The 16,652-nt window shown below is 39.8% G+C and overlaps 1 protein-coding gene across 4 annotated transcripts in view; it reads left to right on the top strand.

The window, feature by feature from the left end:
* Positions 1–16,652, top strand: part of MTOR (mechanistic target of rapamycin kinase) — a 66,159-nt gene that overhangs the window by 27,602 nt on the left and 21,905 nt on the right. For all 4 annotated transcript variants that reach the window (XM_075773044.1, XM_075773043.1, XM_075773042.1 and 1 more), the window contains 6 exons: positions 8,835–8,910; positions 10,892–11,031; positions 13,599–13,699; positions 14,578–14,693; positions 16,020–16,097; positions 16,486–16,593. In XM_075773044.1, the coding sequence (XP_075629159.1) occupies positions 8,835–8,910; positions 10,892–11,031; positions 13,599–13,699; positions 14,578–14,693; positions 16,020–16,097; positions 16,486–16,593 (619 nt within the window). The remainder of the gene's footprint in view (positions 1–8,834; positions 8,911–10,891; positions 11,032–13,598; positions 13,700–14,577; positions 14,694–16,019; positions 16,098–16,485; positions 16,594–16,652) is intronic.

Genomic DNA, 16,652 nt, shown 5'->3' with positions numbered 1-16,652 from the left:
AGGTAACTCCCTAGCAGGTAGCTCTACAAGTTCTACTAATATATTCCCCAGAAGTTGTAGGGGGTGACTCTGTTCGCAGTATTTCCTAATTTAGATAATATTTTAGCAAATTCATCAATTCAGCGTCTAATCCTCCTCTCTCTGGACACTGGTGTCTCTGCACTATTTGTTTTGTAGAATTCAGTGCTGTTGTTTTTAGAGATGGGATATCTGAGAGTGGGATGGAAAGAAGTCTGCAAAATTTGTAAGACCCATGTAAAACCCATGCCTCTGTTTTACTCATAGTGGATAAGCGAAAGAACGTTAAGCAATGCTGAAAGACAGTCTACTTAAAATTGGCAAGAGATGAGTTTTTACAGGCAATGTGATTTAACTCCAGTATTCTGGAGGACAGTTTATTAACAGAATTTTAAGAGAGGAAAATCTATGGGTAATTAAAATGTCCACAGTTACATAAAGTGTAGATTTAAGAGTAAATCTTAAATCTTTAGACATTCAGAATACAGGTCAAGTATCAGTTGGCTGAGATGGCAACTTCCAGTCTCTTTTATATCTTTTAACAGTTCAAAAATTTTTTATAGCTGTTTGATCCTAAAGTAGAACTGTTTCAGCAGTGGTATGGTGTTTTGCAGAAGGTCTGCAACTTTTGTTCTAGATCCTTACAGGTAAGTTGTTTTTCCGCAGGTCAGCTGCTCTGTAATTGCACAACATGTGGATTCTTGCATCTTCCTGCAAAGTTTCTGATTGTGATAACTGGCAGACATAAGATGCAAATGAAGGAATAAATGGCTTGTGTATCTGCCTCTGGCGCAAACGCCATGAAAGCTTCTTGGTGTCCAAGAAAACAAAAGAAAGCTAATCTTGCTCCTTTTACAAAGAAAATTAGGACAAACCCAACTGAGACATGCTATCCCATCTAGATTTCTTTTGCTGATCCAAAGTGGCTGCAGGTTTTCTGCTGAAGTAGACAAGAAAAGCCTTGCTGATCTGACATCCACTTTTAGAGAAATAGGAAGCACAATTTCTCATTGGTGTAGATTCTCTTCCTTCTTAGCTTTAAGCTTGTTGCTAGATGCTTTGTTTCTGCCTCTGATTTGCACCACAGCTGGCTAATAGTTTTTCTGCAGAACAGTAATGAGAGACTCCACAGGGTGCAAAGATTTAGGAAGATGCGCTGCAGGGATAGAATATGAATACAGATGTTTCACAAACCTGAGTTTTCTTAGAGGAGGAAGAGGGGATCTTTTGGATGAGGTCAGAATTGGAGATCTCCAAACAGCGTGAATGTCTTGAGTTTCATTGTGGGTGACTGCCTGTGTGCCATACGTCAGGCAGAAACCGCTGTGGTCTGTAATGAGCTGGTGAGGCTACTATGTGGTATTGGTGACTTGAGATATTGCCTGAGATACGCAATTACACCGTAAAGTGCTGCGGATACCTCCTCAGCAGACTGTAGGCTTCAGTCGTGTTTTTGTCATGGGATATTCCAGAAACCTTCCATAGCAAAATTGCTTTTTTACTTCAGACCAGAAAGTGCCACTGCACACAGATGAAAGCCTGACCTTTTTGTTCTGCCTCTAATCCTGTCTGAGCCCTCTTCCAGCTGGAGCTTCTGTCATTCCCAGGGGAAAATTCTTCTCGAGCTTCCTGTGATGAGAAACATGTTTTTGTCGAAGTTGGAACAAAGAATAGGACAGGCCAGACTGGTTTCTCCGCCCAAAAAATCCACCCTGCTAACACCCCCATCACGTTACATAGGACTTCGATCCTTTCTGCTGCTGCTCTCACTCACCGTAACTCTTGTACAGTCTGAATTTCACACACACTCATGGGGCAGACGTGGAAAAGGGGAGCCACTTGTAGGTCCATGCATTCCCTCTTGATGCAAACTTTGGAAGGATCCAGGATTCAGCCAACCTTCTGTTGCACAAAGATGTTACAAAACAGTGCGGAAAAGCCTTCAAATCCCCTCTCTAAACTGGAGTGTTTAATTGGAAATGAGACAGTCAGGGTTTTTTTTGGGTTCAGCCTCTAATTTGTGTATCCTAATGCAAGCCATCTTTCTTTTCCATACTTTAGTTTACCTGTTTTCAAACAGAGATAATACTTCTTGTTCTCTGACTTTGTTCTGTGTAAGGGGATTACAACAGACATTATGCAGGAATGGAAAAGAGCACAAATCTTCCCGTCTGTCATTACTTTTGAGGAAGCATTAAGAGAGATTTGGGCAGACAGATCTCTTTTGGCAGAGACCTTAGCCTTAATGGAATTTGACTTCTTTATGAGTATTTGAAAGATGAATCTTTCCCTGTTGCCTGGAGAACTGAGTGTAGTCACTTAGGCAGCAATAGCTACTGATGCTAGTCATTGCCAGATTAGATCAGCTGTAGAAGCTGACGGTCCATAGGAAATGGTTCCACTGTTATGTACTGGTGTACTTATAATGGGATCTGGTGTAGTTTTGGGCATGGCTAGGAAGAATCTAGTCCCATGATTACCGAGTAGGTCTGTGTCTTAGTTTTTTTTCCTTTCCCCCAACACTGATAGAGAAATCAAGTCTCACTTGGTCTGAAATCCATCACCCTAGTTGTCCTGTCGTATTTTGTATGTGGGAATACTCTGCTACATGGTAGCTAAAAAGATGAGATCGTTAAGTCAAGAACATGAGGCGCAAATCCTTTTTGACTTCATTAACAATGTAAGTTTGAAGTGTTTGGGAGAATGGATTCTAAATATGGTTGCAGTTAGTTTGTACCCTATGCTGATAATGTTGGTTGATGTTACCAAATTCAAGTATGTTAGTATTTCTTGATTAGAACCAGGTATCTGTTGTCCCTGGAGGGCCAGATTAAATCAGAGGTGGGTTTAAATGACTGCCTTCTCTGGGAAGCTGTTCTGGCAGGTGTATGTGAAGCTGAGACAAGAAAAAAAAATCGGCACCCTGTGGCTATTTATTTGGTAACCAGTCATTGCAAAACCCTTAATATGCATCCGGCAAATGCTTACAATCTAGCATTCCTGGTGCTTGCTGAGATGGCAAAGGCTTTCATCAGCTCTCTGCTGGCAGATCGCAGGAGTCCACACTCTGACAAAGCTCTGTGAAATACTGCTGTCCCTTCCCAGGAGTGTGAAACTGTTCACCTCTGGCTTTGAAAATGCTCAAAATGGTTCAATGTTCATTCTGCTATAGCTTTATGGTAATGACTAAATACCTAGTAAAGTCAAATAAAATTGTTGCCTACTGCAAATAATTATTGTAAATCTCTGAAGATTTATAGAAACAGGTGGAAGAAGTAAGAGTGCCTGAGGAGAAACAAAACACTGATACCTCCTACAGTCAGTTGTGATTTCTTTTTTATTTAACGTATTCTTTCCTTGCATAACCAATGCACAAAGACTCTGGCTCTGTGTTTCACCTTTTCCTGCTAAATGTCTTCCTTGGCAATTTTTTTTTTCTTCTCTGCCTTCAGTGAATCTGGTTAATAAAGAATAGGTGATATTAAACCTTTTGCAGCCTGAGCAGCAGGACTGGCTAAGAATTTTATTGTAACGGTTTTCACTGTTTTTCCTTTCAAAGCTCATGAATGTTTTTTATTTGTAAGCATTTATATCAAGATTGGGAATTTGGCCAATTTTAATGCCTGTGAGCAATGTGGCGTGCCCCTTGCTGAAAAGCTGAAGGGACTGCTACTCTGGCCTGTAAGCAGTCAGTCATCACAACTGTTTATTGAAACCAGCTCTTTGCTGGTATTGGTTTCTCAAGCATATTTGTTCCCAGCATGGGAATAATTTTTAGTGGCATGATGAAAATGCATTGTTTTTTAGAGTTGTTTGGGGGACAATTGATTGTTTTCTGAGGTTTGTTGAATCAAGGACTTAGGGATGCCTGAACACAAATAAACTGTAGAATTGGGGAAACTGTCCAACAAAGCCAATTCCTTTTGCCAGAGGATTATCTGTTCCCCAAAGTATCCACAAAGTAGCAGTGCCTTCCGCTTCTAATCCCAGAAGCAAGCTCGCAGTGCTTCCTCAGAAGGAAAAACAAGCTTGACTTAAGTTGGTAAAATCTGTCATATAGAGGAGCTTTTTAAAGAAACTTGGAGAGATTAAAAAAAGAAGACTTTGGCTTCTTGTCTAGACTTTGCACACAAGTTGCTTTACTGCAAAAATAAAGTTTCGCTACCAAGTTTTGAGATGCTTTATGGCAATGGAAAATGTACGTGTGTGTGTTCCCTCACAGATAGGCTTGGGACCTCCTGAAAAGGCACTGTTAAAAGAAGGGTTTTCATTTTTATGGGAAGATAGGGAAGGGTCCAATCTCTTACTTCTGAATTCTTGAAAATTTAATAGATTTTGAGTGACAGAGAATACTGTTAGAGACCCTCAAAGATAATGAAAGACTGGAAAGCTCCCAGGACTGTATAAAAGAGAATATTTCTAGTAAATATTAGATATTTATGCCTGGGGTTTGTGGAGGAGAAAACTCCATCATTTGAGTGCTCTTCCTGCTGAAGACAGTAAAGTTGTCTTTCATTCCCACTTCATGTCTGGTTTCTGTTTAAATAGCCTTTAAATATACAAGCAATAGAAGTATATTTCTCTTAAATAGTGTTCTTTTTTGTGATTCTAGCTCAGTGTGCTATGTTTTAGTCTTTTCCATATCTAAGACTTACATTTTTATTTGATATCTTAATAATCAAACAGTAGGTTTATGCAACCTTTCACTACTAATAAAATTCAAAGATTTAAGATTTTTGTCCAAGATTTTCATATCAGGGAGTTTGCTAAATGTAGTCATTTTCTCCAGTTACTATGTCATTCCATCCCTACAAAACTTTTTTCATCAGATGGCTTGTCACATTTTAATATCTAACTTATCATGATCAAGTGCTACAAATAGGTTAGGGTTGGACAAGGAGGACTGGATGTTATTCTGGCTACAGTACAGGTATTGATTAATAAACAGGGTATGTGGGTGGCAGGGAAATTACCTATAATCTTGGATTTAACGGTCTTCTCCTCACAAAGCTTTCTGTGCCAGTCTCATTTCCTTATTCAGCTGCCCCTTACAGCTGCTGAAGATTGTGCGCTTGGAATATAGGAATTAATGCTTTTGTTATTGTGATTGAGATCAGTTTTAATTCTACTGTGCTGTATTATGTATTTATGCGGTGAGTCCAGGTGGACCAAACTCATATAAAACTTCATTGATGGAAATCAGTTTTGCAACTGATTAATCCTAATTCTGAAGGAAAGTATAAGGATCTTATGTTCTTCTGTTGTTTCTTTTAATGACTTTGTTTATTGCATAAAATGTGAAATCAAATAGTGGTTATTAAACAGTGAAATTAGTGCATTAGTTCAAAGTATGTCAAAATCATGTTGGTATGACTTAGGCAATCTTGTTATTTCTGTGGACTCCCATTTTAATAGTCTATCTGCAAATGTGAGGACAGCTCTATCTTGAAATAGTTTCAGAAGATTTTATGTATGTACATGTGGCATTTAAAATATATAATTTAAATAGGGGACTGCTTAGGCCTTTCCTGGAAGTTGACATATGTAACTGAAACCCTACCAAACCTGTACCCAAAAACTTCCAAGAAAGGAGATGTGGTAGTCATCTTCCTTTATGGCCTGCTGCCATGCCTTCAAGTAAACTAGGTGGTAGTGGTGGCTTTTTTCAAGCTTCTAAACAAAAATGAACAGATTATGTTCTACCCTCAGTGGATGTAGGGAACAATTGATCTTCACCTTAATATTAAACTTCATATTGTCCTGAATTAGGAACAACTGCAAGGACACCTCCCAGTAAACAACGACTTAAGCCACTGTCTGCTGAGTTAGCCGGCAGCGTTGCTTCTATCTTGAGAGATGTTTTCCCACCTTCTCCATTAATCTAGAAAGATTTTGTAGTTATCTTTTTCCAGATAGGAGGAGAAATCTATCCCCCTGATTCTAATCCGGTAAACTGCCCTGATTTCCAGCAGTAACACTGACTAAAACCCCCTGGCAACTCTGTCTGACTGGAATATTAGCCCTTCGGGGCCTCTTCTCTGTGCCTGGATGCTTTTCTGTAGCATTTTTCATTCTGTCCGATCTCCAGCATGGTAACTAGAAAACAGCTCTGTAGCGCTTTGAGTGTTAAAAAATTTAAGATGATTCTGCCTGAGCGCAGCCCTCAGATCTGCAGGGCGAGGGGCAATACCATAATGGTAGGAGGGTGAAAGGGTAGGGAAGCACAAAATGCCATGTTTTCTAAACATGTGTTTTGAATGCATTAACAGGACTCCATGTGGAAATGTTTTTTCCAAGCAATGTGCAATCTGCAGACCCATTCTCAGAGAATTTGTATGCAGAGAGTTGTGGGTTTGTTGAAAACACATTCCAGTCAGCTGTGGTAGTAGTGATTTTTGGGAACTGTCAATATACTTCCAACACTTGGAGCACACTGAATCCAGTGGATGAGAAAAAGCAGAAATCTGAGGTCTTTCAAAACAAAAAACCCTCTGAAACACAGGACCAGAATGTAATCCACATGCAACTGTGTTTCCCTTAGTCTGTAAAACTGAACAGCAAAATGATGCAGTGATACAGAGGTTTTATTACTCTGAAGAAATAAGTCAGTCAATGTTCAGCCATATTAATAAAGCCACTTTGATGCGTGAGTCTTGCTTCGAAGGGATTTTTGTACTCTTCCTGACAGTTGTACTTCTCTGTTTAGGTTCATTTCTGCCAAAGCAGTGAATGTTGTTGCTCCCCCCACTCCCTCCCATTTTGTGTATATGGTATTTTAATGTGGTACATCAAGATTTTGTGTACATGTTATTTTAACGCAGTACCCAGTCAGGGGCTTATTCTAGTCCACAAAACGACCTATCTTTACTCAGTGTGGACTAGATAATTTGTTACAAGAGAGTAATTTAATGATTAATAGTGAGCACACAATATTATGTCTACTGCTGTGTATTGTTTTAAATCAAAGTCTTTCTCCTTCTCCTTCCCTTCTTTCGTCTCCCTTTACTTAAACCTAGCCCTAGACAGCTTTGAAACATGTAATTCTACTTTGGACAGCCAAGAAAGTATGAAACAGAAAAAAAGTAATTGAGTGCACTAGGGAGCATCAGCAAAAGAGCAGTGTTAATTGTTGAAGAATAAAAGATAATGGCCAATTTTGTCAGGAAGCGTTGACAAGAAAGATAAGTTGGAAGTAATTAACTGTCTGACATACTGGAAGTGATGTGTCTGCCAATGGCTCTTTAAATCATCAGGACATGAAATGTGACAGCCATTTATCACTTTTATGAGGCACTGCTGCCTAGCTTTCCCTTGGGAAGTGAGGAGGTACTATGTTCTTTGACTATCTTGCTAAAAAAAGGCATGGCTGTATTTCAAGCGCTTCCCATTTTTGGGTGCCTGTTGTCTTGAACTGTGATTATGGTGCATTCTTAGCCTGACTAAATCTGGTTTGAGCTCAAGCTGTTCTGAGGTCCTATTTCCAACAGTATTTTGCTTGATCTTCCCAGATATCCAGAGTGTGTCTAGGAGCTTGGTTCTTTAGTTGTCAGGAAAGGAAACTTCTACAGACAGAAGAAATATAGCACTTATTTGAAAATTTTCCCTATTTGGTCTGTTCAGAGTATTCCCTTGAGTATTACAGATTTCCTTGTCTCTTACTGATCAACAGGCCTCTCATAGGGAAGGAAAAATATGCAATCATTCTCAGGATAGCAGGCAAGAAGGGATGTTTCTGAAAGCAGCATATTCAAAGACCATTGAAAATCTCTTTGCGTTGCTCTCAGTTGACATGTTTTGTTTTGGTAGGTTATGCTGTTTCCATTCCAAATGTTAACTAGTATTAATATTGGACTGCAGGGTGTATTGTAGCATGCTCAGATGTTGTGACGTTGCTTTGAACAACTTGGATTTCTTGTTCTCCAGTGCCACTAGGGAAAGAGGAGAGCAATGAGCCAGAGACTGTAAATAAGCTTTATAAAATAGCAGAAGCTTCAGAAAAAGTTTTTCCTCATTAAATTGGGGTTTAGCAAAAGCGCTGATTGCTGACAGAGCTATTTCTGATAGTAATATCAGAAAACTAATGTGAAATAGAAGTTATTTAAGAGAATAGCTGTATGTCGTGTTGCTGAACTGGAAAACCCGGCTCATGAGTAGCTTGTGCTTCACAAAATTCAGCAGCCCTTGCAAAGCAAGGTGCCTCACTGGTACAGAATGAGGACTGGTGGTGATGGCAGGAGTTTCTGACATGTTCTTGAAAACCAGCAAAAGAGCAGCACCAGTACTGGATAGTACCAGTGTAGAGGCATTATATGAAACAGAAAGTAGGGTTTGCAAGCTTTTTGTCAACTGTTCTAATGACATAGATTGTTTCCTGGAGCATTAAAATCTCTACTCTGATTTTTAAAGGAGTTGGTGGTCTGTTTAAGAGAAAGGGGGAAAAAATCGGTACTGTAAAGCTCTTAATAAGTGATAATCTCTTAATAAGTTTGAGAAATTATGTCTGTCAAACTGTTAGCAACTATTCTTCTCCCTATGCAGGCTGCTATTTAGAATTTATAATCATATATAATCACTCTTTTGTGTAACGAGTCTTGAGAATATATGCAGAGAATATGTGTGCACCTATTATTTTGCAAATATGTAGTCATTGTGTGTCTTGTGTAGTCTAATCACTCATTTGAAAATCTTAAAGAAAAGGGAGGGTGTTCCACTGGTATTTCTAAGTGATATAGCTTGGTATTATCAAGCAGAAGCTCATACCAGCCCCTAAGAACTGCCAGCTGTGTTAAATGGTCTTTCTCTTCCTACCTTTTCAGCATTAACAATAAACTGCAACAGCCAGAAGCAGCTGCTGGGGTACTGGAATATGCCATGAAGCACTTTGGGGAGCTGGTGAGTCCTGCTGGATAACTCTCTTCTTCATGTCTTATGTTTTCATGTTGGGTTTTTTTAGGGTGTATTTTGTGTGTGTGTGCATGTGGTGGTGGTGTGTTTTTTCAGTCAATCACTTTGAGGTTCTGTGCCCCCTTACAACGTTGCTTCGTTGATACTGAAGGTGCCTTGCTGCCTATGGGAATGTATACTGTGTAGTTAGCCATCTGCTAGCTTACAGGTAAGATAGCTGGGGAAGGCTGCAAGAACTTGTGTGAGAACCTGATTTGAAGGAGAATTTAGCAGCTATCGTTGACGCTAAATATAGCTCCGGGGAACTAGCAACTTGACAAAATAAGTCATTTTATTTAGAAGCAGCTCGGAAGGGAGGGAGGAAGTTGCTGTTCTAAGCTTTAAATGCTTGATGATTTTTGAGAAATTACAACACCTTCCAGGTAAGGATTTAATGGAAGTTGTGCTTCTGGCCTCTCTCATCCAGGAGGCATGTGAACCTGTCAGAAAGTTCACAGAAATTATTTAGAATAGCAGATTAGCTATTCTAAATTAGCTCACAACTAGCTATTCTATTATCTTACAATTTTGGCTGCTCACAGAAATAAAGTAACCCCATTCTGTATTTCTTCTGTGTCCTTTTCTGCACAGCTTTTATTTTATTTTTTTTTAATAAGCACTTAATTTATGTTCAGGGACTAAAGCATCTATGCTCTCCTGCTAGTTCTACTTTGTTAAAAAGATGATTTTGCAATGCTAATTTTTGTAGTGCTTTAGTGTGATTGGGAAAAGGAAGGCAGTCCTGGAAGCACAGAAGACTAGCCTCTTTTGTTAGGAGCCACTAGAAAGGGGGAACAGGTATAAGCATAAAAGGGTGGAATTCCTGTGGTGTAGGGTTATGTGTGGTTTTAACCTAGACTGGAAAAGACTTTCTAGGAGAAGTGTGAACTTCAGAACATCTTTGCAGCTTCTTGTGATTCCTTGGGTGGATTGGGCAAAGCTCTATATTACCTAATTCTGACCTCGCTGTTTAGCAGTAATGTAGTTCTAGCAGTAAATGTACTTCAAAACGGAGTTTGCCAGAATAGGAAGTGAAAAGAAATTAAGAGGAGCTGTGAGCTGTACTTTCAGGAACTTACTTAAAATATTATGACTGAGCTGAGAAGTTAAAGGACTGGTATATAAACGTCCTAAGTGGAAGACCTGGCATGCAGAGCGTAGTTTACACTAACCCTGCCCACAGGGCTGGGAAAAGAATCTATTCTGCAGCCTATGTCAAGGCATGAGCTGCCAGGGACTGAGCAGAAAAACATTGGCAGAGATCAGTATGGAAAAAATATCAAGGCATTTTATTTCTTGAAAATTAAAAACAAAATCTAGAAAAAAAGACTGAAGAAAAGTTTGTGCAGCTGATAAGGATCACTGCTTGGCTTACTTTTAATGTCTTTGTTACAAACCACAGCCTTTCCTTGTGAGGGCTATCATTAGACCCCAACATCACACATGCCTGGTGTATTAAAAAATGGCCTAGCAGTAGCCAGACGCACAGTGTGCTCTTTGGGAGTGTGCACTCCATTCCTGAACACAGGACTCTTGTTTAAATGCAAGCATGTGCAACAATGGGAAGTGGAATATTTTACAGATTTACCCTTTTTCCTATTCCACTCATTCCCCCTTTCCAAAAAGAAAAGCACCAGCTGCTGAGCTAGTATTTCAGTGGCACTGAATAGGGGGGTGATGTAGAACTGATCCCTCCAGTAAACCTGAATTAATTTCTGTGCAGGTTAAGCAATACTCAGGATTCCTGGTTTTGCGCTAACTCAAGGCTTTTCTCTGTATCATAGAAGCCCAGGAGGGTATTTAGAATGAAAAAAGGGCTAAGCAACCACCATAGACACAGAATTTTTCAGCAAAACCTGCAGAAGTTAATATTGAATGGTGAATGTTAATCCCACTATTTATTCTGATTTATTTTTTTCCCCTCCCTTAGGAAATTCAAGCTACCTGGTATGAAAAGCTTCATGAATGGGAAGATGCTCTGGTGGCCTATGACAAGAAGATGGACACAAACAAAGATGATCCTGAGCTGATGCTAGGACGGATGCGTTGTTTAGAAGCACTTGGTGAATGGTAAGAGGAGAATGCCGGAAGACCAACAAAAATGGTGCCTTTAAAAATTGTGCATAACTCTTCTCTGAATGCTGTCATTCAGGTGAAATTTGTTTGCCTGAGTTCCTGTTTACTCCTCCTTACTTAATAGTTTGAGTATTTCCAGCAGCTTCTCATTTTGTTCATTGAACTTAGAATTGGTAATAACATCTCTAAGCCTTTTGGGATGGGCCATCTGATAAGTTAAGGTCTCTCTGAAAGAGAATGTGCAGTCTTATGATCGGTCAACCCCATTTGTAACAGAGAAAGAAATTGTAAATAGAGAGGACCTCTCAGGAAACGTTAACTGGGCAGCACTTGTCAAAAACAATCATGAAAGTTGCTCACTGTGACCCTCCTTTTTAAACTCTGATTAAAACATCAGAGACTTCTGCATTTAATTCATGGTCAGACCTGTGCCTATTCAGAATGGATGGTCTTTTTGCACAACTGTTAGTGGAATTGTCTGCTTCCCAATAGTCACCTGGGTGTAAGATTATGCCAAATGAAATTTACCCCCTTTTAAAACCATTTTGCTGTTCTTGTAGATGGCAGAGGTTTTCATTGTTACTCGTTTTTAGCATTTATTAACATTGTCTTTGTGGACATCTGGTATTTCAAACCCTGTTTTAAATGTGTGTTGTCAACATGTAACTGATCAGAGTCAGTTTTTGTGAGAGGGTGAGCCAGTAGTGACTTACAGGTTGCTAGTTAACTGAGGCTTCTGTTTCTCCCTGTTCAATTCAAAGAAGATAATTGGAGATGGCATCTTGTGCACTGTAGCATGCAGTTCTACCCAGGGGCATATGTGATTTGGTCCAGGTTACACCTTTCTACTGAACTTTTCATGTCACTAGAGCTCTCTCCTGATGGGTCCTGACGTGAACCCATGGGATGGCACACAGTAAGGAGATTCCTCTTCACTAAAGTCATTTTACTGTTAGAGAAACAGAGCTCTTTGAGAAACCCAATTCTGACAGCATTTTTCTGCCCTTTTTGTTTCTAAATGAGAGTGAGGCATATTAGGCGTACCTTTCTCAGTAGGAAAAATAGATCCTCTTACTGAGCAGTTTCTCAATCATCTTTTTCTAGGAGTAGTCAGTTCCCACTAGAGATTGACAGAATTCCTCCCTCCTGCAGGATATGTATTTGTGTAAAGTGTCCTCTTTGAATCTCCTGCTTTTTCATATATGAGTGACAAATATATTACAAAAGGATGCTTTTCTTCTGTTGGAGCTAGATATTGTGCAGCTATTGATAGCCTGTAGTGATGAGAGCAATCACAACCTTGCAAAGGTCTGTGTGCTTGCTGTTGTGGAACTGCACTCTGTCTCTGTGCAGATGTTTTTTACAATTCAGAAGTGCCTTTGTAAAGTGCTGTCTGTTACCATGCCAATGACTGTAGAGATATCATCCTGAGACTGAGGATTCCATAGTTTGGCTGCCAATATTCTTCAGTAGTGTTCAACTTGACTATTTGTGCTGCTGGAGTCTGCTTGGCAGAATATGATGGTTAATCTAGAACTGATACTACACAGCATCCTTATTTCAGTACTCTCTGCAGTGACATTTTGAAAGTACAGCCAAAATATTCTTAGCCATTTCTCTCCTGATTTGTTGTGTCTGCAAGAGCCATGCTACTTTATTAGCATCTATGAGGTCCTGTTTTACTGCTGTTAGTAGATTTGGCTTGGGTTTTCGTTTGTTTTGTGGTTTGTTTTGTTTTTGTTTTTTTCCTGGCCATTAAGCTGTCAGAATGACTGTCTTGCCTGTGGCAGCCCATTGGTTCTGTTTGACTAACTCATCTTCCTTTGTGGGAGGGGAGAGGATGACAGTAGGGAAGGCAAGTTGGCCTCCCTCACAGTTGGCAGCTATTCCATTGTTACAGAGTATCCAGCCTGAGAAATTCTGGAACTGCAACACCCACAGTAATTGGGTTGATTAATGGAGCATTCACAGTTGATTTAAGAGAAATAATATTTAAAAAATCCTGATGCTTCCTCTCCGCTGGAGATGAAGGGTTCGGATTCCCTCTGAGATCTTGCCCTGACAAGTCTTCAGACTAGGTTGCAGCACCATTGATTCTCTAGCCTCTGTCTTCAAACTTGATGATGTCTTTATCCAAAATATTTGATAGCAGGAGCCATGCACGAGCTATTCAGATCATGTGTCCCCTTGTACTGACACTTGCAAAAAAATGTTAACCATCCCTTGCTTGGTGGTGGTTTGGGTTTTTTCTGTATTTGTAGACTGGAAGTGACGGTGCAGTTCGTAAAGTCAGTGTTACTAACTGCTGAGGAACAAATGCAAACCGTTGTCTGAATTTGTTTTCAAAGCATGGTGTGTTTTTACATTATTTTCTGATGATAGGCTATTTGTCATCAGACTAGCATGTCTGAGTTGGCCAGAGGAGAAGAATCTTATTCTCCACCCTATATAAAGGGAATGATGGGGCTGGTTGTTGTCTTATCTGTGGAAAGCAGTTGCTCAACAAGGTGGAATTTTTAGAAGAGGCTTTTTGCTGATCAGAAATTGTGGATTCTTCTTAGGGGGCAGCTCCACCAGCAATGCTGTGAAAAGTGGACACAGGTCAACGATGAAACTCAAGCTAAGATGGCTAGGATGGCTGCTGCTGCCGCCTGGGGTCTAGGTAATGTATCCTTGTGTTAGGGTATGACTGCCCACAGTGTGGACACACAGATAGTTTTAACTTCACAACTGCAAAATATAAGAAACAGCAAAATCAAAGAATAAAATTATTTATGTTGGGATATTAAGTGTCATTCAACACTGAAGCCCTTTGGAAAACCTGCATTTACATAAGGTCTCCTAGTGTGGTCTCAAGTAACAGATTCCCTTATTGCTCTGGGCACATAATCGGTTGCTTAACTGGTCCCTTTTACTTAGTTTTACATTGAACATAGCTCAGACTTGAAATGAGATTAATAGAATTTCTCTGATTTGTGGCAGACTCTTATTTACAAACTAAAACACTATCTGTTTAGCCTTTTGATAGGTTGTGTCTGCTGAGTAGACAATTGTAAGTGGAATAAATCTATAAATGGTCCAAATATCAGTTATGTTGATAGCCAGATATTTACTGGAGAAGCTCATAAGTCACCTGCTATCTGCGAGCCTTTGCTGAGAAAAATTAATCTTTTGCTTTATAGGACACTAATTCATTCAAATGTTCTGGAAATGTCAGCATTTCAACTTTTTCATCACAAGGAATGCAAGAACCTTTTCTATGAGGATAACAATTTGCCTAGAAGAAAAATGCCTATGGTTTTGCTTGTCTGTGACTCTGTGTATGTATGTACACACAGTTTCCGTGTATGTATATATACAGTTTCTGTGTATAACACAGACTGCCTCTGCCAAAGACAAGCTGTTGGAGAGCTGACTTAAATGTAGAAGTACCACACGGCATTCTGGCCTAGTCGCTGATGTCTAAGCACTGTAGCATAGCTCTGTTCTTACTTTGCAGAGAAGGCTGCTGTATCACTGAGGATATCTGTGTCTCTGCAGGTCAGTGGGATAGCATGGAAGAATATACCTGCATGATCCCAAGGGACACCCATGATGGTGCTTTCTACAGGGCTGTACTGGCTCTTCATCAGGACCTTTTCTCACTGGCTCAGCAGGTAATTATCTTCCTTGTTGGCTTCCCAAAACCTAGTTTAAGATGAACTAGGCTATATTGCTGCATGGAAAAACATCCTGGTTTAAAACTGTTGGCTATAACCTATGAATTGCCCAATAACCTTTTTTTCTATTGATGTATTAGATGTTGGTGATTGAGCTTATCTTGTATTTCCAGAAACGCAGCAGTGAATATATGTACAGATAGTAGTAGCTCAGTGCTGTGGAGTATAGGAATGCCTTAGTCATTCTTAGGCTTCTGTACTTTTATGTCTGTTTTCTAGACAGTGCGCAAGGATTATCTCAGCAGAGGTTCCATTCTACAAGGCACTGCTTGATAAAAGACATTCATGGCACAAGACACACATAAGATTCTTCATGGGTGTTCTGTGAACTTCTGTCTGTTGCAGCTTTTTCAGTGAAGTGCTCATATATATCGTGTACCAGAACTTTTCCTCTGATTTTTCTGGTAGCAGTGATAAATCTTAAATCTTAGATTGAGATGAGAAATCAAGGCAAGGAATAAGTCTATTAAAAAGCTGTAGTGGTATGCTTCTTTGTCACAGAGGATATTTGCAGAGCGACTTTTTCCCCTCTGTAGATGTGAAGCATGTTGTTTACTTTCCAAGGAAGCTCAAGTACCATTTCTCAGAATTCTATGCTGTCTTGCCAACTTAGATAAAGGAGTAATTCAGTCTGCTCTGTCAAAACCCGTACATAGATTTTTTGGGTGATGTGCACAGTAAAATTAGCCAGGCATTCAAAGCGGTAGAGTTTGTGATTAACCTTTAACATTTTGAGCAGGAAAAACTGTAGATGAGAGATTATATAATGACTGGAACCAGAGCAGGATTTATTTCATGCTTGACGAGCACATCTTAGTTGGAGGAAGAGAAATGGAATTTGCTGTCCTGTAAAATTCATAAAAACCCGTTGGGTTACGTAAAACAGTGAAAGCTATTTTCTATCATTGAATATTATCAAGAGACATTTCTTCAGGATTTTTTGTAACCAACTCTCTTGTATAAATGTGGTTAGTGATGATCTCTACAATGACAGTAGGATTGGAAATGCTGCAAACCTTGATTTGGTAGAAAGACAAGGTTCAGACTGTGCAGGTGATAAATGAAGTCCCCTTGACTTCCCCTTTACCTGCCCCTGGACACTGTTTCCCTGACAATTCTTTCTATTGATAACATCCTTTCCTGGTTCTTTCTGGGGAACGGGAATAATGCCAACTTCGTTTATGAGATGGAACAGATGAATAGCAGTTCCAACACTTCAGATAAAACAGATCACTTTTGGCCCTATATCTTGTTCTATTTCAGTGCATCGACAAAGCCAGAGATCTGCTAGACGCTGAGCTGACTGCCATGGCAGGAGAGAGTTACAGTCGAGCCTATGGGGTAAGTGTTGAACTCTCAGACTTTATTCTCCTCATTGCTGCTTCAGACTGTCTCTAGAAGTTGCGTAAAGCTTCTGAGTAGCACTTGTATCAAACATAAGACCTGTGTAGGCCCACAAGCTAAATGGCTCTTGTCAAATAAGAAATACAACTTTGTAGGAGCAACTTTGGGACAAATTAAACAGTGAAGCAAGCTCCCCCCCTCAAAAGAAATAAGAATTGACATTTAGAAAGTTTGAATCAGGAAATCATCTAGATACCAGTATATAGCAGTCTGTCCTTTACCTGTTGGGCAGCATATGTAGTTAAGATTTTGATGCCAAAATGCTGTTCTTTAATTATAGATTTGTTCTGTAGTGATTGGGATGGAATGTGATTGTTTCCTTCAGGCTATGGTATCCTGCCAGATGCTGTCAGAGCTGGAAGAGGTTATCCAGTACAAACTTGTACCAGAACGCCGTGAGATCATCCGCCAGATCTGGTGGGAAAGACTGCAGGTACATCTATGTAAAGATCAAGGATGGAGATGCTGATGTGCTGGCATGAACAGCTTCCT

The sequence above is a fragment of the Balearica regulorum genome, chromosome 21 (assembly GCF_011004875.1).
Source record: "Balearica regulorum gibbericeps isolate bBalReg1 chromosome 21, bBalReg1.pri, whole genome shotgun sequence".
Taxonomy (NCBI): domain Eukaryota; kingdom Metazoa; phylum Chordata; class Aves; order Gruiformes; family Gruidae; genus Balearica; species Balearica regulorum.
The sequence above is the reverse complement of the archived record's forward strand: the minus strand, read 5'-3'. Positions and strand labels throughout refer to the sequence as shown.